Here is a 22799-nt window from a genome sequence, read left to right as displayed (position 1 = left end):
GTAACCTTTGGATCAATGCGAATGGATGGAGAAAGAGCGAGAGAATGATTGGATGAGCAAAAGGGGGTCTCTATATTAAGATTAACGACTCCAGAAGGCACGCCAAAGCATGAGAGGTTTCGACTCGACGATGCGATCAACACGTATGGAATGTCGTTTATCGACAAGTATGTATAAACACATCTTGAATATGGCCATGTTAGTTTTCGATTACTTGTATATCAATGAGAGAGACACATACCCAGGTGGTCAACAATACGCCAAGCGCTGAGCTTGCTGTGGACATGAACATGATGCAAATTTGGTATCGCACAGCGTCCTGGATATGCACGCCAGCTAATAGTTGACCAACAAGCATCCCAGGGATGTTGATAAGACCCATAATGCTCAATTGTGTAATAGGCGGCAACATTGATGTATGAATAGCTTGAACCGCCACTTGTCGTAGAGCTTCTTTTCGTGACGCGCCAAATGAGAGCCTTGTCTCGATGATAAGGTGGTCATTCCTAAAGGATGTAAATAAGATTAGATTCAGCTTTCTATGCGTGTGAGAGGATAGCTTACATACATAACACCTTCAATACAAGTGGTTGTGCTCATAGCCACGCTGCTCATTGTATTCCCAAGTAGCATCCCCAACACTGGGATAAAGATCATGGGTTCCCAAAACGGTGATTCTGCAAGAGCATATCGAATACCTACAGCTCCAATTAAGCCGTTGCTTATAAAGAGCACCAAGAATACGGTGGGCAACTGACCACCCCCAAGATGATCAGCGATCTGTATACACGCTTCTTTTTCCATCCTTTTATCATACCAGACCCAACAACGTTTTTTGACACCGATGAAAGATGATTTCAAAAGTGCCCAAAAACACAAATCCAGCTATATCATCCAAGTCATTTCAGCATCGATGGGATATGAATCGAGGTATATTATAAGCATCAGGCTTACCAAAAACTAAAACCACAGACCACATCTGTGTCATGTGCAGCAGGTCATTTAATACCAGGCCCTTGAAAAAGACGAGACATGTGAAGAGTGATGTTAACAAGCCATTTTGATAATAATGATCGCACACACTCTCACCATTAATGTTAGCTGCAATATGCAGCGTAGACTCGACACGATCAATGGTATCTCAAGCTGGATACCAAGCACATGGCTAAGGTAAGCTAAAATGGTTGAACGTATGGTATGAACATGATGGATGTGCTGGCATATACAAAGGTAGATTACATACCAGTGAATAAGATAAAGATCGATGATCCAGCTACATTCCACCAGCCGAGATCCTGCTGCTCTTGTACAATATGCGTTGTCATCGATGTTGCTGACGCATGTGTGTGCGGGTAAGATGTATGTATAAGCGATTCGGAGAAGAAAGGGATGCAATATGACTGAATTGAATGGGGATTAAAAAGCCTTGATTCCCCTGATTATGCAAGCAAGGTGCATTCCATGCTTTGAATAGCGCTTTTTGTGTAACCATCCCTGACTGCCACATCCGATATAGAATGCCCTGATCATGAAAGTAAGCAAGTGCATGGCATAATGTCTCGTTGATGGTAAGTATTTGAACAGCGATCTATGGGATGAGACGTATGTGCTACGCTTGGGGAGATTGTATAGCTCTTACGAGATGATTGGCTAAGACACCACCACACACACTGGAGGTGTAGAATGCTTCTTTGTCAACAAACAAGTACACAACATCAAGGTTGTTACAAATCTTTATTTCTGTTTTCATTCATCTCTTTTTTCTTTTCATCTTTTCCCCCCTCTCCTACCCCACAACATGCGACAAGGTTACACTAGTACGCTGCCAAATGATGATAATGGTGGTGGTGGTGGGACATCATCATCCGCCATCTCCTCACAGCAAACATTTTTCGATCGTGTACGAAAAATGTGGAATAAGCCATCGAACAATGAAAGTGCACCATTGCTGGATCGAAAACATATGACGCTAGAGCCTCCTAAGAGAACCACAACCAAAGTTACTCTTACTGCTGTCCTGCTTGTATTCACAATGCTCCTTTTTGGTGCTGGTATAGCTGTCTGGATTGAGACTGAGCCTGGTAAATAAGTGAGATGGTATATAGTAAGATCACTTCTCTCATTGTAGTTGGATCTTTAGTTTTTGAAACACGCCCTTTGAGCGAGACAGAGCGATTGGTGCTCAATCTACCATCCAATGATAGTATCCATGACCATTTCCACGTATATGCCTCCAAAGTACATATGGCTGGCTCTGACGTAGATAGACAACAAGCTGAATGGACGCGTGACAAGTGGATTGAAATGGGTGTCTTCAACACGACAATTGAAACCTATTATCCATTGCTCACTCAACCAAAAGAACAGCGATTTGCATTGGTGACAGGACCTGAAGAGCTACGCTTTGAAGCTACAATGCACGAGAAGGTATTGGTGGGAGAAGATGGCGATGATGAAACCATAAAGCACCCCGCTGCGTTTCATGGTAAATAGCGTATTTGCATTTATTCTGGGAAAAGAATATTCTACTCATCCTTCTCAAGCCTACTCCAAAAATGGCAGTGCCCTTGGCCCTGTAGTCTACGCCAACTATGGTGGCCTCAAAGACTTTCAGCTCTTACTTGATAGAGGGATTGCACTAGCAGGCACTATTGCTCTCATGAGAGCTGGCAATGGAATTCCAGATGGGACAAAAATTCGTGTTGCCGAAAAGTTTGGGTGTATTGGTGCCTTGATCTACCCTGACCCTATCGATGATGGTCCTTTCAATAAGCATGGTTTTCCTCATACCCATCCAGCTGAGCCATATCCCAATGGGCCATGGTAAGCTTTTTTGGTTTTGCCATCTTTATTATCATCCTATACTAATCACATGTGGTTGAAAACAAGGCGTCCTTCAAGCTCTATTCGAAGCGGGTCAGTTGAGTTTTCCTCATTAGCGAGTGGTGATCCTTTGACACCTGGATGGGCTGCCACCAAAAATACCACGCGACTCAATATGGATGAAGCACAAGTTTTACCCAACATTCCTTCTCTTCCATTATCCTATCACGATGCATTATCCTTATTGAAAGCGATGCAAGGTCGTGGCACCCTTGGCGATATCAGCTGGAAAGGAGGCTTACCAGATGTTAGCTATTACAGTGGACCCACAGAAGGGAATGCCGAGCTTGTAAACATCGTCGACAACAAGGTAGCACCGGTGTGGAATGTGATTGGCGTCATGCATGGATCTCAAGAACCTGATCATGCAGTCATCCTTGGTATGATCGTGATTCTTTTGTATGATTATGATGCTCATCTTTTATTCTCAAAGGCAATCGACGTGATGCATGGGGATATGGTGCGGTCGACTCATCTTCAGGATCAGCTGTAATGGTATGTTATGGAACCATTTAGCACCCTTGATACTATGCTCATCATCATCTTTTTATCCCAAAAGGTTGAGGTGGCAAAAGTCTTTGGGACGTTACTCAACAAAGGCTGGCGACCAGCACGTACGATTATTCTAGCATCATGGGATGCAAGTGAATACTCCATGGCTGGGTCTAACGAATGGATGGAGTATCACAAAGATTGGCTTGATCAACATGCTGCTGTATACATTAATGTGGGTGCAGCTGTATCGGGACCACATTTCGCTGTGCAAGCATCCCCTTCGCTCAAACGATTGATTTATGACATCGCTCGATTTGTGCCAGACCCACAAAGTGGCACCACCGTATATGAAGCATGGGCTGAATTTACCAATCGCACAAGTGCTCCATCTACGGAACCAACTATTGGCAACATTGTCTCAAAATCGGACTTTGCACCATTCTTGCATCATGCTGGAATAGCTAGTATCAACATGGGATTCATGGGCGACTTTGGTGTGCAGCATAGTATTTATGACAGGTAAGCAATAATGAAATCTCATTATGCGTGCTATACAAAGATACTCATACGACATTTAGCATTCATTGGATGGAAACATTTGGCGATCCCGATTATCGCTATCATATGACCTTGGTCAAAATCTGGGCCCTTTTGGCTATACGACTTTCAGACAGCCCCATTCTTCCCCTGCATCCTGGTGATTATGCAGCTACACTTTCTCTCCATTGGAAGCATCTTTCAGAGTACTACACAACAGCTCATGCCTCAAACCTAAAGCATGTTGATGCATATGCTAGACCTTTCCGCTTGCTATACAAATCAATCCACAAGCTCACCAAGCTATCAGGGCGACTTGAAGAGGGATTAGGTCTTTTAGAAAGCGAGGTCCATGATTACCAACACCTTGCTGATGTGCCATCATCACTCAAAGAACGCCTTGACAAAGTCAATGATCGCCTTGCTCTCTTTGAGCGATACTTATTAGATCCAGAGGGTATCTATGAGAGGCCATGGTACAAGCATGTCATCTATGGTCCTCGAATGTGGTCCGACCATACCATATTCCCAGGGATTATGGATGCTATCGATGCTCAAGATAGAGTCATGGTGGCGTTTGCCGAACAACGTGTAGCAATGAGCATTCGCAATGCGGCGAAAAGTATAAAGATGTAGTAGCAGCAAGAGGTTTCTTTTCATTATTATTCAATCATTATTTGTATAGTATAAAGGTTCAATTATTACATATCAGGATCCATTAACTTGGTGGCCAACTCCTCAAATGACCATGACTCTTTGCATATCTTTATCCTGTTTTCATTATCATGCTCCCAATTGCTGACATAAATGGCCCTTGTCACACCTTGTGAAAACCCGGCACCGATGGTGGATATGAATTGCAATGCTGCAGCATGATTCTCGCGAGCAGTAGATCGTCGATAGGTAGCCTCTGAATCCACCAATAACCGATGCTTGTTAAGAAAATCTTGTACGAGCGTTGATGGTACTCTTCGTAATGCTACACCATCTCTCTCCACTGATCTGGCAGTTGATAGTGGTGGTATCCAGCTCTTTTGGGTATACTGTTCTTTGGGTCGTGCTCGTAATGAATGAGGGTAAACTCGATTCGAGATATTGGATGTGGGTGAAGGAGCAGCGGATGAGATTTCGGTCTCAGGGCTGCTTCGATGTGTGTCGAAAACGGATGGGCTGATAGGTTTGGCGGGTTTTGGTGTAGCCAAAGATACTTTGGTTTCAGAGCTCTCACCTGGTATCCGTTGTTGTGGATGCTTGTCTTTAAGGCTTCCATTACTCAACATGCTGAAAAAGGAGGATGGGCTCTCTTTTTTACCACCAGGCGATGTTTTTCCCGATATCCTTCGTAACAAACCAGGTCGCTGTGGAGGAGAGAGATGTTCACCACTTTCACGCAACGCTGATAAATACTCATGATGTTCTTGGCTACCGTTGTCATTGGTTACTGTAAACAAGAAATGGTTGCCATCTTCTATTGATCGACGCTGCGTATCCTTTCCAGGTCTCAACTCAGCATTGGAAATGTGTGGTTCACGCTCATTGTCATGCCATAATGGATGTTTCTTTGGTCTGCCTCTTGCAGGTTCTTTACCTTTGAGCTTTGAAGACTTTGCCACCACCCTAGGAGACCCTGAAAGGCTCGATGTTGTTGTAGACGCCTTGCTGCTATTGCTAGTCCCTCCACTGCTTTGTGATAGGTAGCTGCTTCTTTTTGCACTAGTATCTTCTTTCATGCTGCTTGGAAGTGATTGCTCGCTTATTTCCGGTGACAATGATGATCGTATAGACGCCCTGTTTTGCATTCCTTGCTGTGCTGCAGCTTCTGCCAAGCTCATATCCCCCTCTTTTACAGGAAAAAGTTCAATAAGCTCCACGACGTGATCTTGCCTATCTCTTGGTTTTACTCGGCACACCGTTACCAAAAACCAATGTATCAACTTTGCAACTTGTGGATGATCATAGGGCTCCACGTAACCAGAGGATTTCACCTCTGCCCATCCTGAAGGACCACTTGTTGTCGAAACATGTGATAGATGCGTATCAAGCTGATCCTCATCAACAGTACCCGTAGCATTGGTATTCATTCTCCAAATCTCAGATCGATCTTCTGGACTAAGCGTTGATCCACGTAATATATCGGCAGTGCGAATACGATGCATGGGTAAACGACGTGGATGTCCCATGTCTTCCCATTGTTTCTTCAATCCTCGTAAGTAACAATGAACATCATGCTTTTGTTGTTGTTCATCGCCATCCCCCATATCTTGTTCACCGGCTTTCCATATAAAACATGGTAAGCACTTGTACAAGGTAGCTGCTGCTTCTTGCTGCTGGCGAGTGTGCTGTTGTTGTTGTGATGTTGATGGAAGTTCACGAAGCTGGATATCATCTGCTATTTCAACGACCTTGTAAATTTTCCCTGGACGATGTCTTCGTTGCACTGAATTAGCATTGGGGTATGTGAATCGCCGTAAATAAGGTATCCGTTGATGAGACGACACTCCTTTTTCATCTCCTTGCAATCGGTTGCGGTAGTATTTTTCGAGCATCTTTAACTCTGACGCGATCACAGGTACAGCTGATGATGGTGCTGAGCTGTCAACTATGGCTTGATGTGCTTGTGGCGATGATGTCATGGTGTCTTGCATATCCTGTTGAGCGTATCGCATGGTAAGAAAAGCGTCATCGGCACTAAAGGAGCGTATGGATTGGTTGCTGCTGCCTGTGGGACTTTGAATAGAAGTAGTGCTAGCCGATGGTCGTTGTTGTCTAGTAGGTGGACTATGTGGAGGTGGAGGTGGTTGAGGCGGATGGTGATGTGCAAATCCCGATGTCGTTTTCGACCGACTTATGTTCACAGAATAATATTCATCGACGTAGCGTTGCTTAATTCGGGTCCATATCTCTTGCACCACCGTTATCACTGATGGATCGGTGAAGTAAATAAAGCTCACCATGAAACCTTTACCATAAAAAGATACAATGATGAGCATACGATATCGAACAATGAGAATCAAACACCTACCCAAAAAGTTGGCGAACCAGCCATCCAAACAGAAAATGGGATAAGGAACATTCGCATGTTTAATCATAGCTATTTGAATGCCCACACCCCATGCTTTTGAGATGAGTGGAACTATATAAAGCGATATTTACATCAGGTCTGCAAACTTATAGACATGAATCGAGATAACAGGTATGATGTTGATGGATAAATGCTTACTGAGTGGATAGCAGATGCATCGCAACACCACCTTTCGAATGATGACAGTCGTCTTTTGCGCATATTGGCCATGCGTGGGGAAAATGAGCCCAGCCTGCTGTCGAACTTGTTTTCGGGTTACATTAAGAGTGCCGATGAAATAATCTTGCTGCCGATAAAATTTGACAATAGCCATGGCTGCACATACGGCGGCAAAGCTCAATGCGAACAAGATGCATCCATAATACCACATCTATAGTATATCAATTAGCCCACGTGTATATCGTTAGGATCAAGTAAAATATGCCGTAAATGATAGCCTTCCTAAAACTTGCCCATCTGAAGGTGCGATACAGACGACCGTAAAAGTAGTAGTGGTACCTGAAATACATTTGTAAGGTGTGCATGCATGATTCAGCAAAAGGATCAATGGCTATCCCTCATCATTTCCTGCTTTACCAGCAACTGACGTTCGTTATCAATGATGCATTAACTTGATTACCAATGGGTACGAGAGCTCCTAGGAGGGCCATGATGCATATAAAAATGTAATAGTACTTTTCCATGCGAGCAGGATTCGATACCCGGACAATGAATATCATCACCAGATTGAGACCCACCATAGCTAAGCACATGCAGGCCATGATATCGGTGATGATCAAGAAGTAGATGATCACGCGGCAGGCTTCGCTATGGTTGCTAATGTCTTCGGTTGCATAGTGCAAGCACAAGAACACTATGGTGCAGAAGCACGAGAATACAATCAGCCGCAGCGAGATTCGGTTCACCATCGGTGGTCTGTACCACAAAATGAAGAAATAGGATGACAATACAACAACACTTGATATTAAGGAGATGATCCCAGATGTCGTTTCAGCTGCCCAAAGAGCGTAGTTGCCACCAGATATTTCGCTGATTGAATATAATAGTAACCTTCCGGTATCCATGGACTATATTGTATGAGAGAAGCGAGAAAAGGGGAGCAAGGAAACAACCGAATCACAAAATTGATGAATACCTGGTGGGTATACATCCCATATCTGGCACCCAAGAATGCGCTGTTAAGAATTCAACCAGAGTGAAGTATAGGTGAATAAGGGTAGTATAGCAGATGATGCATATGTATTTAAATGGATAAAGAGAGATGATGTCTATTCATCCCTTTTTCTTCTAAAGTTAAGCTGCATAGGTGGATTACTGCCGATGGAGAGGGAAGAGTAGTAGTATACGTTATTTATCCCCCATGTGGCGACAGCAGCAGCAGTAGTAGTAGTGCTATGCTGTTTCATCTACATACGCCGTGTGTGATTCATGGTCCGCCCCACAAGACATGGCGTTTGAAGAACGCCGAAGGTAACTCTTAACGCACCTTTTTCCTGCAGGTCCACGCGCAAAATGAAGTACACGCTTGTCTCGGTACCAGCTCTTGGCCAGAAGCAAAATACTCTCTTGAATATCACCAACAAACTCAAGCCTCTTGCCGAGATTCATCCTTTTGCCATTCCCGACTTTAAGGCAAGCTTCATTTTCTCATTGGCATTCCTTGTAGCTCTCCTTTCTTATACCCCCCTCCCACCCATCTTCACATGCATAGATTGGTACTCTGGATGCACTTGTCCTACTATCAGATGAGCTCGTCAGACACGACACAGCATTTGAACAATCGGTCAACAAGACAGCTGACGTCTTGAGCAACCTTGTACGTGGCCAACCCGATGCCCTTGTTCAGGACTTTTTGCTTGTGAACGATAGTATGTATGGATACGTCTTTTATTTCACGTAACGAGTGCTTCTCACATCATGGGTTATGGCTATACAGAGACCGTGGACCAGTATTTGAACTCTTTCCAATGGAATAGCATGAAATACCGCACCGACAAGTCGCTACAAGAAACTACCCAGACCCTTGTGCAGGTAACAAAGGATAAGCAACTCCATCTTGTTCTTGAAGGCACTCATAAACGATACACATAGGAAATGAACTCGATGGATAACCTGATCAAGAACAAATTGAATGTCTATACCCAAAATCGCAACACGCTGCAAACACTCCACCGCAAACAAACGTGAGTATATGTATTCGAGGATGATACATGCATAGGATCTAATTGGTACCTTTATTGGGATAGTGGCAACTACTCGGTCAGGAATCTCAATGGCGTCGTGAAAAAGGAGCATTGCGTCCTCAACTCGGAATACTTGACAACTCTCTTTGTAGCCGTTCCCAAGCAAGTATCCAATTTACTCATTCCCCCTCTTCCACAGGCACATTGACTAATATATACCATGACTTCAACTAGGACGGCTTACAAGCAATGGCTCAATTCTTACGAGACCTTGACATCCATGATTGTTCCTCGTTCATCTGTGTAAGTGATTTTGAGGCATCTAGAGTGATGAAACGATTCACTAATTCGTGTGTGAGAATAGCAAGGTGGCCGAGGATAACGAATATGGCCTATTCTCAGTGACGTTGTTCCAAAGAGTGGTTGATGAATTCACACACAAGGCACGAGAAGAAAAGTAGGTTGGAATAGGGGGGATGTGTTTATATTTTGGATAAGCAAGTTAAACATGCAGCTAGGTTTGTGGTGAGAGATTTCCAGTTTGACGAAGATGCTTTGCGTAAGCAGCAACAAGAGCTCCAAGAGACTGAGGAAATTGAGCGTGAGCAGCTGACTGAATTGATTCGCTTGGCAAGAACCAACTTTGGTGAAATGTTTTCGGCTTGGGCTCACTTGAAAGCTATCCGTATCTTTGTGGAATCAGTATTGCGTTATGGTTTGCCACCCGATTTCCTCTCCGTGACCATTGCCGTAAGTACCCCCATCGGCTTTTAAAGGTATCACGCACGTATCGGCTAACATGATGGCTCTTTATGATAGGCCGAACCCAAGTTTGAGGAAAAGGTGGATCAAATCTTAGTAGATCAATACGGCCATTTGGGTGGCGTGCACGGCTTTGACAAGCAAAAGCAGGCGGATACAACCGAGGAATTGCTCGACCATGATCTGCAGACTGTCAACAGCGCAACTTACAGACCCTATGTCCAATTTCACCTGGAATTCGATCTAGAGCGTAGATAAATGCAATCTCCCACTTTTTATCCATGCCATAAACAAAGAATATGTATTATTGTCAAATCAAACATTTGGCTATGTGATTGGATTGAATGGTCTAGATAATAGTATAGATGTAACGTTTATTCAATGACATGTTGTTTGTGGGGTGTAATGTGCATGAATAACAACAAGTTACTTTTCCAGTGATTCGGGCGGTGTACCCATCTCGGGAGGCTCCATACCACCTTTTTCCATTATTCCACCCTTGGCATCGAGCTCATCATAGTTTGGTAGTGCGACAAGGTGAGGCCAACCCACAAATTGATCGCCATGACGTAAAGCGAAGCGTACACCAGAAATGATAACAGATAACCAGAATGCCAGCAAAAGGAGATACGAAACCCATGAATGCACACCAGAGTAACTAGGTCGGAATAAATTAAGCAACAACATGAAGAGACCAAAGATGAGGATATAGGGCACCTATCAAGAGTATCAGTATCTTACTCAACGAGGCTACAAGTAGAGATGACATACCACACGAACACGTAGAGGTCGGCTCACTTCAAATGGGCTGTGGGTGACAGTTGGGGAAACCTTGTAATTGCCCAAAAACAAATCAAAGCCATCTTGACGAATACCATCCAAAAAGTTGTTCTTGACATAACGCGTCAACGAGTTTTGGAGATCTTGCATAGCGCCGGCTTTGGTACGTTGACCAGTCCTTGTAAAATCAGTCTTCAAGGCACCCGTGCCAGAGTAGGTGGTACTAACGGCATCTGCATTATCGGCCCACACTAAGATGGCATCGTCAATTGTATGCTCATTTGATTTCCGTGTCACCTAATACATACCATTGCGATAAATGAACATGAAGGCGTGTTGATTTTCAATCGATTCATTGGGGCCGAGGATGCCAATTTGACGAAGCTGTTGTGTAAGCACCCAACGAGCAAACGTGCTTTGTACAACATTGGTACGATCAAGACAATCCATACAGTTGCTTCGAATCACACTTGTTTGCGTTTTTTGCACAGCTGGGGCGTTCTTATCAGTAGCGTCGAGGTAAAAGTAGCCTTGCTTTACAAGCTGTTCTTGTAGCTGATCAACAAGTAGCTGGATACGATCCCATCTCATGTGCTTGCATTCGTTATGGAAATCAAAGTGCGTATAATCCAAGCGAGGGTCGTTCAATTGTTCAATAGTACGAGCATAGGCCTGACCCATGGGAAGCTCATAACCTTTCTTGTTGATCAAGTTGACAAGGATTTGTGGGCCATAGATACGGATTTGCTCATCAAAGTGTGCACGTGCAGCATCAAGCTAAAAGACATCAACGTGTGAATAGGTTGCTGCTAAGTCGATTCCATGATTGAACTTACACTCTTTCTGCTTTCGCCCACCCATAATCGTGGTGTGTATTTGAGAGTGATAATTTGGCTCCAGTAAACAGGAATGGATCCACGCGTTTGCACATAAGAAAGCTGCTTGAGACCCACCGATGGTTGCTTAGCATCCTCGCCGTCATACAAGACGATCTGCTCCGTTTCAACAAAGTTGGATACGTTGCCATGGCTGTCAATGCCTCGAGAAAAGTAACGCGTACCAGGGCGGAAGCGGCTACGTCGAGTGACGAGAGCAATGGTGAAGGGCTTGCCGTTGACACGTGCATCCTTGATCTCGACAACTATAAAGTTAGGCTTTAGTTAGCATGCATCGTAACCCAGATTGCCTCAACCCCAACTATACTCACAGCCTTGCATTACAGGTAAAATAAAATCATTCAACTATCACGTGAAATTAGAATCGATTCCCAACGTGCGATAAGAATGACAAACATACGTTTTGTGTAGCGTCGTCAATGAGCTTGCTCGATACAAAGCGATTCCAAAAGAAGCGATCATCCGCCTAATAATCGTATAAGCATCTCCATACTCTTCTATACCAATGTATATATGTACCCGCTTCCATAATGGCTGTGCCAAAGACTCGGCTGTAAGTTCAGATTGTCGTTGCAGGCTCAATGTCAAGTCGTAGCTGTAAGAAAAGTAGAATCCACCAGCTTTGATATGGCTCTCCAATAGCGAAACGTATTCATGCTCGTCTTTTCTCTTTCATGATAGGATACATCAGCATACCATGCCTTGTCTCTTTCTCTCTCATCCACTCACCTGCTCCTCAGATAATCCACTCAAATTGCGAGCCAGTGGCAAGATTTGGAATGATCCCACACGATAAATGTCATGGCCACGAAGAGTCCCCACGTTTTCGCGATTTGTGATGACGATCAAGTAATAACCTAAAACAGGATAAGAATGGCATGTTCTTTGTGCGCACGGCTCGCTCCCTCATTGTCTCCGACAACATTGCCAAGGCAACTCACTCACCAGATATCAGCTGAATGAATCCAAGAACACCATATACTGTCATCGTTGCGTCTTGTTCGGTTACGGGGGGCACAGCATCATCTATGAATCAACTATTTAGTATGCTGTAGCAGTGACAACTACTTTGCTATTCAAGAACCTGAAACTGTAATGGCACCACTATCACGACGGATAACTAGGCTGGCACCGGTCTCGGGCTCAAGGACGTAGACGTCTTTGGTTATGTATCTACACGTTGCATTGTAAGTCCCAATGTCATAAAGTCGTGATGCAGACACCCAATCAATACTTGCAGGCGTAGATTCTGATGCATTGTCATCCACTGTCGGTTGAGCTGAAGCAAGAGTGAAAGAGATACAACCCCAGCAACCCCTTTGCTAGTTGCTCTATTTAGTCTCCGCGTGTGGACCACCCATACAGATGCCCGCCCATTATCATATGCTTAATGCGAAAATCCATGTGCCAGCCATGACGCTACATTGTTCGTCTCCCATGGTGATGGGCTACACATAAAGTTTGTCAGTGTCATATTCTACCCAACAACGAGTGGTTGCTTTTAGTCTCAAGTAAAATTGGGCTTTGCCTCCTTGACCAATATTAATGCTGGTGGTGTAAATCCATCTTGCTGTATAACGATCCAATAATGCAGTGGCTTTAAATCTATAGCTATTCCTCATATACGTGATATTAGAATACCGAACGTTGCATAAATCGCTTGCGCGCTTAACAAATAAACTTTTGGTACCTTTTACATACTCTTTGATTTTCTAATCACGTGCAGGCTTCAGAAGCTCACTTGACAAACTTCGACCCCTCACCGCTATGTAGTGCGGAGTCAGCGTTACTATGACTTTGATATATGGCTATACGTCCCATGGCCCATGATACAAGTGATCGCGCTCAATCACATACACGTATCTGCTCCCACATACAAGCAATGCTAATGCCATTTAGGCACAATATGAAAACTCGTCTCATTGTATATCGCAAGCTTTGTCGTTTGAAGTTGGCTCTTTCGACTTATCCCATTTCATCGATCCTTGTCTCCTACATAGCATCCATGCATAAACGGCTAATGTGTGATAGGTACATCATACGTATAAAATACTTGATGTTGGGCTATAATACAAATGATATAGGGACGTTGGCTATATGCAATCCATGACATACATAATAGCAGGATAGCAACACCCGTTAGAAGATTCTAGGTCATCTATCACCTATCCGCTTAATATTATTATTACCACCTTAATCATTGCTTGCTAATAGGCCATCACTACGGCGAGGAAGAACAATAATGACCCGTTTAACTATGTACCATGATCAATGCTTTATCGATAACGAAAAGAAACACACACCAATTCTCGGCGGTTCCAGGAGAGCGTTGTGTATTGTACAACATGCACGTCCCCTTTTTGAGCGAGATCGTGTGGAAGGATGTTGGTAATCACAATCATCAATGCGTCGATAACCCTAATGATATGTGGCACCTGGGTATACATTGGGTAAGGGGGATCTATGTTACATGTGCATTGTTCTCTGGGAACGGTGTACAAGTGTGTGAATGTTGGTTTCCTTTTCTAAAGATATGACAGCGCAGCGCAGCAGCAGTAGTAGAATCTTTGTTGATTACTTTTTGAAGACCATTAGCGTATAGGATCGGTCATGAGAGCACCGAAATCGCTTGTATTGAGCACATGACATCTTTTAATGACACTATCAAATCGGTGTGGGCGATAACAAAGAAAGCTTGTTTATGCAAAAGTCCAATTCAGGAAGGGGGCCCATGCACCCTAGTTCATGGTGCCCAGAACCCACCTATTTCCCATGGCTGTCACACGTCGGCAGACACAAAAACCTTAAAAACGGAAAATGTGGGGTAGACACGTGTCCCACTCTCCAAACCATCATATCATGTAAAACGTTTTGTCCCCCAATATCGATTTAGTTTTGCCCGCCAAAAGCTTGTACTCGCTCCTTGGCATCCATAAGATCATGTGCTGTGTCGAAAGCAGTAACTTGATCATTTACCCGATAGTAGCAATATCTCATTTTGAATCATTGGTTTTCGTGATCATGCAAGGCGACAAATTAAAGTCCATCGCCGGGAAGTACCCAACTTTTTTTATTCAAGTGCTCAGCACCCTACTACTAAAGTGACCAACACTAGGCTCCTATTACTGCATACGGTATCGAGATGATGTGCCATTGAGAAAGCAATCTCCGCTTTGATTGATCCTAAGTGATGTGTGTGTCATGGCAAGTCAGCACATTGGGTCCATCAGTAATCCATTCTTGAGAGGTCGCCAATAACACTCGTTTCACGGAGGGAGATCACCATGTTCGTCATAAATTCGGTTGTGGCCGCTTCTCGGTGCACATGACGTTCCAGGTAAATGACAATCAGCACCACACGTTCATCCACACGCGACAAATAATACGTGCTAGTGATCTTGTTGTCGTAAAAATAAACAGGGCCGGCCTTTGGATCATTCAATTTGTTACGGCTTCCTTGGATGATGGATATGATGTTGGGCATATGTTCTTTGGGCGTTTGCTAATAACAAGCGTTGAGATTACCGTGGCATACTCAATGATTTATTATTGCATACTTACATTGGGATGACAATAAATGAAAGGAAATGAATGAATACCTTGAGGAGGCTCATACGGCGTTCCAGAGCACACATATCCTTGTGGATAAAATGGTACGGAAGGTGTCACCTCGTAGATAAGACCAATGCAATGAGCCCCAAACCGTTTACGGAAAGTTGATATCCTGTAACACCATCAGCACGATGAATACAAGTAACTTGGATGTAACACTTACTGATCGTAGTAATCGATCTTGATACCTTTCCATAAAGCCTTCCCTGCATCATCCTCTGTCAAGATCTGCTCCTTGGCCAAGAGAATGTTGTTGAAATATAAAGTCATCTTGGCAATCAAATTGTCGAGGTACTTGGTGAACCATCGAATGCTGTGGGGCCAGTTGTCACCCGTTTTTGGGGTCTAAATTCATCCATTGTTGTTAATTAAATCATCCCATTTCTATTGCATCTGGATTTCTTACATCGGACAATCCACCAAATAGCACGTTTCGCCAGTTTAGACTACTGGTTGTGTTCCTTGTTTCTTGTAAACCTGATGCGGAAAATTTCTAATAAAAGAATGTCTTAACCTTTGGCACACCACTTTCAGCTGCCGATGAAACTAACGACTCACTTCTGCATAATCCTGATTCTGACATGCAACCTTCCAATCGTTCAATTGTTGTTTACAGACAAATACGGCCATGCATGATTCTTGAAAAGCATAATCAATGATTGCTTGTCGAGCCTTGAGAAGCGATTGCAAGATACAAATCTCTTTACGGATCCCTAAGCCCAATAGTCCCAAGCGATCGCTATCCATGCTCTCATAGGTCTGCTTGCAACTCTCCAAATCTCGTAATATGGTCGTAAACGTAGAAGGATGTTGAGCTGCACCAATAGCTTGATACCTAAGAATCTCGTGGATTAGTAGTTGCCTTTGAATAATGATAGTTTTACACACTTACAAAGTGATTAAAGATTGCCGTATGCGGCAAACATCAGTGAGTGCCTTTAGAACATCGAGTATCGTGTCGATATCATTGATCCCAGTAGCAGCAGCAGCACCGGAATTGCTTTCAAGAATAGCTATTTCCTTCGCCGCGTCCTCGGCTAGATAAGTGTAAAGAGAATGCAGCTGTACTGAAATAAGCAACATGTATTGATCCCCCACCCTTTTGTATCAACTTACTGGATCTTTTCGGACATAGTACCATTTAGGCTTTAGGAAGGATAGCTGGGTATAAAGACTCTCGCAGTTGCTCAATCGACCAAGCAAATTGCTCATGGGTTGGTATACCTTTGGGACAGCACCATGCATTGTCAGTAATGGGACTACGTAGATCGTTGATTCAAGTTGTCTTACTCACACGTAAGAGGCGTGCTAGGATCCTATTGGTAGCAGCGTAATCAAACGCCCCCAACGCATTCCAGCATGAAGTACAAAGAGTGATATCCATACGAGAGACCAATGCGAGTACGGTCCCCGCGAAATCGGCTATGACGCCATGTCCACATTTTGTTCAAATACCGAATGATTAATAAAATGAGCCATCTTTGTGCCCAAGCCATCCTTGTTGCGTGTGTGTGGGTCGATCATGTTTGCATGAAAGACGCCCATTGTGTCAGTTTGTAGAAGAGTCTAGTCTTGGCATCCTCGTTTTGTAGTCGCAGTAATGGTAAAAGACACGGCAAATAGAAACTGTTTTCTGGATGATTGGTTCACTAGATGAACCACATCAATGACACATCCCATTTCTGTTTCACGGTGTTTCCCGTTTTATTCTGGTAAATCTGTGTGCGACGATAAGATAGACCATGCTTAGGCTGAATAATATGAGAAAGGGTCAGGTGGAAAAGTATATCATGTGTCGACCCTTTTAGAGTTGGGGGAAGATGAAAATGCCTTCATGCTCGATAGCTTTTGTTGTTTCGTGACCAAGTGCTGCTGCATTAATAAAACCGATATCCGAGACTCTAGTGAATACGAGCAATGATTGCTATACGCTACCAACATGTTCTGTTTCAGGCAAAAATGGATACAATCCACGAGCATTGGTTTTCATTGGTTACAAAATGTGGGGTCGCTTTCGGCAATCCAAAGCAACTAGCGCCCGCATTCGTGTAACATACCTGGTTTAAATTGTTGTCTTGCCCCTCCTTTTCCCTTTCTTTTTCCGTTGACTCTTTTTTGCACACTTTCTATTCCTTTCTATTCATTCATCATCGCTGGCGATATTTTATTATACAATGACATCTTCAATTAATAACACAACTACCCTTATTCCTGATCAACCTATTTCACGTAAACGAAAACAAGATTTTTCCATGGATACCTCGAAAACGTCATCGTCAGCTGCTTGGTCAGAGTTTGTCTATTCATCCCCCAGCTCACCATCCTCGAACAATAACAACATGACCAATGCTACACACATGCCTCCATCCTCGTCCACGGGAGGGGACATGACACTTGACAGCAGCAGCAACTTTGCTAATTTCGACATCAACTTGGATTCCATTTTTGCTTCTGGGACCAATGGCAACTTTGATCATAGCTTTGATTTCGACCAATATAATCTCGAGTCTCATCTCCCGCTATCAGGGTCCGCTTCCCGACGCCATTCAGTTGCTGTGGGGGAAATGGATTATCATTCATTTGACAATCTCAAACAGGATTTCGATATTCGGCGTTTCGATGCTAGTCTCCAACAGCTCCTTGAACTCCCTTCGTCTTGGTCTTCAAACAGCACAAGTGAACAAAGCAATGATTCCTATCCACCTCCAGCACCACACAAGCGAGCCATGTCGTTGCGATTGGAAACCTCGTTGCCATTGCAACAGCAATCAACAGGTTCCCCGGATACGCCAGCTTTATTCACACCCAGTTTTCTCGATGCACTCAATGCTGAGGAAGATAAAGATGCGCCACTCCTGTTTCCATCAGGTGCAATATCCTTCACAACGCCCACACCTTTGAATGGTGATGGTGGAGAGAACAATCAACAACGACCTGAGGACATGTTGAACATGTCATCATCACCATCTAATTCTTCGGTCGATTACTTGTTGCAGCAACATCATCAGCAAGCAGCCACCACTACCGCCACAAGTAGCAGCATCCCCATCAGCACATCAAGCACAATTGCACCATCAGCTATTTCTAACAACATGTGGATGATGGGTGGTGATCATCATCATACGCCTGAAAAGTCATCAAACCGCTCTACGGTGGCTAAACGCCGTGTCAGCAAGTCGAGAACTTCGCCACCAACATCACCATCGAATACCATTACTTCATCCATGTCATCCATGTCACCTTCACCACCTATCACTCCTATGCAAGCTCATGCATTTGATCATTCAAACAAAAAGCATCATCATCCCACCATCCTTGAGGAAGATGAAACCATATCTGAACAGCAACACAACAACAATTCTTGGGCAAACAGCACTGATCATCCTATGCGCATGTCGAAAAGTAGCTTGATTGCAGCACGTATGATGCAAGGGGTGAACACGGCCAATATCCTCAAGCCCCATGTGCAGCAATACTTGATGAGTAACGACCCTGCTGGTTCGGGTGAACGCACTATCATGATTTTGACGAGCAAGGTTGCACAAAAAAGCTATGGAACGGAGAAAAGGTAAATAGTGGCCGGGTTAATGTTGTTGTTGTAGCCAACTTGTTTACTTACTTTTTCCATTAGATTTCTATGTCCACCGCCGACTACTATTCTCTCTGGTTCTTGTTGGTGGGCGAGTGATCGTCAAGAAGGCCCACAAGGTTTCTATCCTGGCGCATTGGCACCTCCCAAATTGACAATCCACATTTCCGGTGAAGCTAATAGCCAGTCAGGTGTCCTTGAATGGTACTCAGCAAATGGAAACATCCTTGATGGCACATCCTCTGCCTCTGCTGCTGCTTCGGGTGATACAACCATGTGTGGCAAATGTGTATCAAAGCATCTCCACATCAATGATGCCGACGAGAAGCGAAAGCGTGTTGAAGTCATGGTCAAGATGCAGCTCGGGAACGGCCTTCAACTTGGTACCTTGGCAAGCAAGGGTATTAAGGTTATCAGCAAACCTAGCAAGAAACGACAAAGCGTCAAGAACATGGAATGTAAGTTTTCTCGTGTGTATGCTATCCTTGGTACTTTTTATTCACATACAATCAATAGTGTGCATTCATCATGGTACGACCATTTCATTGTTCAATCGTATCCGCTCGCAAACAGTATCCACCAAATACCTCGGCGTATCCAACAATGTACCAGTTCAAGGCAAAGGCAATAGCAACGCCAATGGCAAAGGCAATGGAACATGCTTTGTAGCACGTACTGGCTCTTGGGATCCATTTGTGATTTGGATTGTTGACACATCTCGTGCACCTGATGTGGGACAAATGCCTCGTAAGCATCATCCAACAAATCCTAATTATCCACCACCACCAGCCATTGCATTGCAAGCCGACACCAACCAACAACCCATTGCTATCCACTACAATCAAGCTGTGGTGCTACAATGTGTCACAACAGGCCTTGTTAGTCCCGTGATGGTGATTCGAAAGGTTGACAAGGGAAGCATGGTATTGGGCGGCAATAAGTTGGACGACTTGTCAGGCACCACAGGTGGTGAATGTGGCGACGAAGCTCTTGGCGACCCTGTATCACAGCTTCACAAGATCGCTTTCCAAATTGTGCAAGATCCATCCATTGCACATAGCAACAAGGCAGGATACCATCGACACCAGCAACATGGCATCGATCGCATGTCATCAGAATGGAAATTACCACAATCATGCCAGCCTATTACTTACCTTGCATGCTTGAATGATGTGGTTGGTATGCATAAAACAACATCAGCACGTACCCTCACTTCACAACAACAACCACGAGCAGCCGTAACGGGAACACCAAAATCCACAGCATCCCCTTTGAGTTGGCTTGAACAGCAACAACAGCAAATGCAATCGATGACATCCAATAAATTTGTTGTATCGGAAGAAAACAATGGCAAGGTGATACGCAAGAGACGTGTGTCATGTGATGTTGTCAAGCCTATGTCATTACCCGCCAAATTACAACAATCAACTGCAGCTGCACATCGACGTCGTGTGAATTCGCTAGGCGATGTCTCGGCAGTGGCTGGTGGTGGTCGTCGTGGCAGTGTGGCTGATCGTCGTGGCAGCGTGGATAGTACAACACAAGCTAATACGGATGGTGCATGTTGGACTGAAGATGTATCAGATGCAGCTGTTTGGACCATTGTGGGCACTGATTGTGCTACTTACACATTTTGGGCAGCTCCACCTCTTGGCGATATCAATTCACCTTTCCTACGCACTGAGAATGGATCAGCTATTACACCTTTCCCCACCATCACAACAAATATCAATACACAGCAAGCAAGAAGTGACAACAATACTCTCACACTCGCTGGTGAACACCTTACTCGTGATTTGTCGGTGTGGTTTGGTGACATCAAGGCTCCTCGCACTGAGTATCGTTCACGTGAAGCGCTCGTTTGCTCCATTCCTGATTTAAACGACTTGCTCTCAAGCCCAGTCATCACAGTCGATGAGCATGATGGTGAACGAAAACTTCCCTTGCTCCTTGTCAGAGGTGATGGCATCGTATACCGCACAGGCCAATTCTATTTGTTCTAAGCATCAATGTGCTTATTAGCATTTATCCTCATGCTTTAAGCTTTTTCTTTTTTCTCTACTATATATGATTTGCTTTTATCTATCTGCTTTTATCTTATGCATTCTTCTCTCTCCTATATACTTGAAGCACCCCTTCAGCTTAATTGTAGACTATATCCCTTGGATAAGAATAACCCATGCCCCATGTATTATAATAGCGTAAATGCATCATAAAACATTTCTCAACCATCAACATTGTCATTATATATCATCTATTGTCCATGGCAAGTGATTGACAGTATTTGCATATCCGCTATGGATGATCAAACATCTCCTATTCTATATGTGTATCCAAAAGATCGAAATCATAAGAGGAGCGTGTGGTACAATGTTATTGACAAGATCTGGTCACCCCAAACAAGCAACTTTGTTCAAGATACAATGAATCAATCAGACCCTTTATCTTCCTCTCCGATCATGCATGTGCTATACCATAAATCATTCTATAATACAATTGATCAAGTGCCACACACACAACGAGGCGGAACTCAAGAAGAAGTACTGTCTCTTCCACTTACAAATGGTTGACAACGCATCTCTCGTACTCGTGAAAGTTATACTTTAATCCCAACATCATTCACAAGAGATAGATCGAGAAGTGTACAACGAATTGCTTCAATTGGGTGGGGGAGATGTCTATCCTTTGGGTGAGCATTGTGCAAAGGTGCATGATGGCGAATTATATGATGCATGGCGTGCCAAGTCATGGATTTGGATGATGATGGCTGTACATGATATTGACAGGTTGCATAAAGGATGATGATAGTAGCTGCTACGTGTACATGATGTGAAGTACGAGAATTGGATGCACCCAATCGTTCAGGATGATGCACCAAGCTTAATGGTCAAGTTGACAACGCTCTTTTTCCACGTATTGCACATGTCCAGACCCCTCATTCCATGTACCCATTTCCATATCCATATCCATCATAGGAATTCGATTGTATTGAAACAAGTTGATACACGTAAAGAAAGCTGCTTCTATACAATGTGGCTATCTGCTGTCCACGTGAACAAGGCTGCAAGGCAAGCTGCTGCAAGTAATGAACGCTGTTGGAGACAATGTAGTAAAGACCTTGCTGATGGCAATTGCTGGAATGAATGCTGTTACGATTGGTCGTGGTAGAGGAGTGTGCAAGAGAACGTGAAGTGTCAAGAAACGCAGGTGTTGTAGTGGGGTACACACGCCCATGGGCTTGCCATTCAGTCAAAGGCAATCGGATCAAGGCAATTGTAGGATCGACATGATGGGTTGAAGCAGTACAATCGCTCGCAGGTGGTAGTTGTATATTTGAATGCACCAACAGTTGAGAATGGGAGGAAGAGGGAAGAAGCTGAAGTAGAAGAAGCCGAAATTAAATGGGTTGGACACCTCTTGTATAAATGCATGAACACTGTACATCAATCCTTGATATTGAGATTGCCCAACTCGATCGTGAAACTTTCACACAATGTGCCCTGGGACATGCTGATCATGTTGATCTAAAAAAGACCTCATGTTCATTTGAAAATTTGGAATGGGAGAGTACAATGTGGGGTTTACTATGTAAATCGGAAATGTAGGTCAGCGCCGGGTTCATGATCTATCGAAATGGTATGTATTATCATGATATTCCCCATCTCGAACGTGAAACCGGGTCAGAAGGTTCGCTGAGTCATGCTGATCAACTTCATTCATTTAAAAGTCGCGGACTTCATTGTGAAGATTTAAAATGCGGGGGCGTCCAAATGGTAGATGATGGGAACAAAAGAGCGGACGGTCCACCGCCCCGAAGTTGCCCACTTCCAACTTGGAAATTGGTCACAAGGGTGCTCTCGAGCATGCTGATCAGCTTTTTCTAATAAAGATCTCATGCTGCATTTGAAAATTTAGAATGGGAGCGTCCAAAAGTTTGAAAGACGGAGACATTCGCAGGGTCTGTCTTTCAAGAATTGACA

The 22799-nt window shown here is 43.9% G+C and overlaps 7 protein-coding genes across 7 annotated transcripts; 3 read left to right on the top strand and 4 right to left on the bottom strand.

Annotated features, from left to right (window-relative positions):
* Positions 1 to 81: 81 nt before the first annotated feature.
* O0I10_007971 (uncharacterized protein) lies at positions 82 to 1325 on the bottom strand (the record flags this gene model as incomplete). Its single annotated transcript, XM_058487978.1, has 7 exons — positions 82 to 183; positions 242 to 506; positions 569 to 753; positions 818 to 885; positions 955 to 1015; positions 1090 to 1175; positions 1244 to 1325. The coding sequence occupies 7 exons, from the start codon at positions 1323 to 1325 to the stop codon at positions 82 to 84; spliced, it is 849 nt and encodes a 282-aa protein (XP_058341316.1).
* Positions 1326 to 1798: 473 nt separating this feature from the next.
* On the top strand, positions 1799 to 4551 carry O0I10_007970 (uncharacterized protein; the record flags this gene model as incomplete). Its single annotated transcript, XM_058487977.1, has 7 exons — positions 1799 to 2081; positions 2141 to 2485; positions 2544 to 2823; positions 2890 to 3263; positions 3317 to 3378; positions 3443 to 3897; positions 3957 to 4551. 7 exons carry the CDS (start codon positions 1799 to 1801, stop codon positions 4549 to 4551), a joined length of 2394 nt encoding a protein of 797 aa, XP_058341315.1.
* A 65-nt stretch (positions 4552 to 4616) lies between these two features.
* Positions 4617 to 7367, bottom strand: O0I10_007969 (uncharacterized protein; the record flags this gene model as incomplete). The annotated part of the gene is made up of 3 exons (XM_058487976.1): positions 4617 to 6874; positions 6938 to 7048; positions 7136 to 7367. The coding sequence occupies 3 exons, from the start codon at positions 7365 to 7367 to the stop codon at positions 4617 to 4619; spliced, it is 2601 nt and encodes an 866-aa protein (XP_058341314.1).
* A 1142-nt stretch (positions 7368 to 8509) lies between these two features.
* On the top strand, positions 8510 to 10200 carry O0I10_007968 (uncharacterized protein; the record flags this gene model as incomplete). Its single annotated transcript, XM_058487975.1, has 9 exons — positions 8510 to 8629; positions 8709 to 8865; positions 8934 to 9028; positions 9089 to 9180; positions 9244 to 9342; positions 9415 to 9483; positions 9545 to 9637; positions 9699 to 9930; positions 10000 to 10200. The coding sequence occupies 9 exons, from the start codon at positions 8510 to 8512 to the stop codon at positions 10198 to 10200; spliced, it is 1158 nt and encodes a 385-aa protein (XP_058341313.1).
* Positions 10201 to 10368: 168 nt separating this feature from the next.
* On the bottom strand, positions 10369 to 12876 carry O0I10_007967 (uncharacterized protein; the record flags this gene model as incomplete). Its single annotated transcript, XM_058487974.1, has 11 exons — positions 10369 to 10659; positions 10714 to 10973; positions 11031 to 11499; positions 11559 to 11863; positions 11930 to 11963; positions 12019 to 12084; positions 12138 to 12287; positions 12348 to 12475; positions 12564 to 12644; positions 12703 to 12791; positions 12857 to 12876. 11 exons carry the CDS (start codon positions 12874 to 12876, stop codon positions 10369 to 10371), a joined length of 1893 nt encoding a protein of 630 aa, XP_058341312.1.
* A 1968-nt stretch (positions 12877 to 14844) lies between these two features.
* On the bottom strand, positions 14845 to 16614 carry O0I10_007966 (uncharacterized protein; the record flags this gene model as incomplete). The annotated part of the gene is made up of 8 exons (XM_058487973.1): positions 14845 to 15120; positions 15180 to 15342; positions 15394 to 15575; positions 15637 to 15723; positions 15789 to 16065; positions 16123 to 16292; positions 16347 to 16454; positions 16525 to 16614. 8 exons carry the CDS (start codon positions 16612 to 16614, stop codon positions 14845 to 14847), a joined length of 1353 nt encoding a protein of 450 aa, XP_058341311.1.
* Positions 16615 to 17404: 790 nt separating this feature from the next.
* On the top strand, positions 17405 to 20822 carry O0I10_007965 (uncharacterized protein; the record flags this gene model as incomplete). The annotated part of the gene is made up of 3 exons (XM_058487972.1): positions 17405 to 18798; positions 18862 to 19277; positions 19336 to 20822. The coding sequence occupies 3 exons, from the start codon at positions 17405 to 17407 to the stop codon at positions 20820 to 20822; spliced, it is 3297 nt and encodes a 1098-aa protein (XP_058341310.1).
* Positions 20823 to 22799: the final 1977 nt, after the last annotated feature.

This window comes from Lichtheimia ornata (assembly GCF_029851405.1).
Source record: "Lichtheimia ornata isolate CBS 291.66 chromosome Unknown scaffold00040, whole genome shotgun sequence".
NCBI classification, from domain to species: Eukaryota; Fungi; Mucoromycota; class Mucoromycetes; order Mucorales; family Lichtheimiaceae; genus Lichtheimia; species Lichtheimia ornata.
This window is presented reverse-complemented; position numbering and strand designations above follow the sequence as displayed.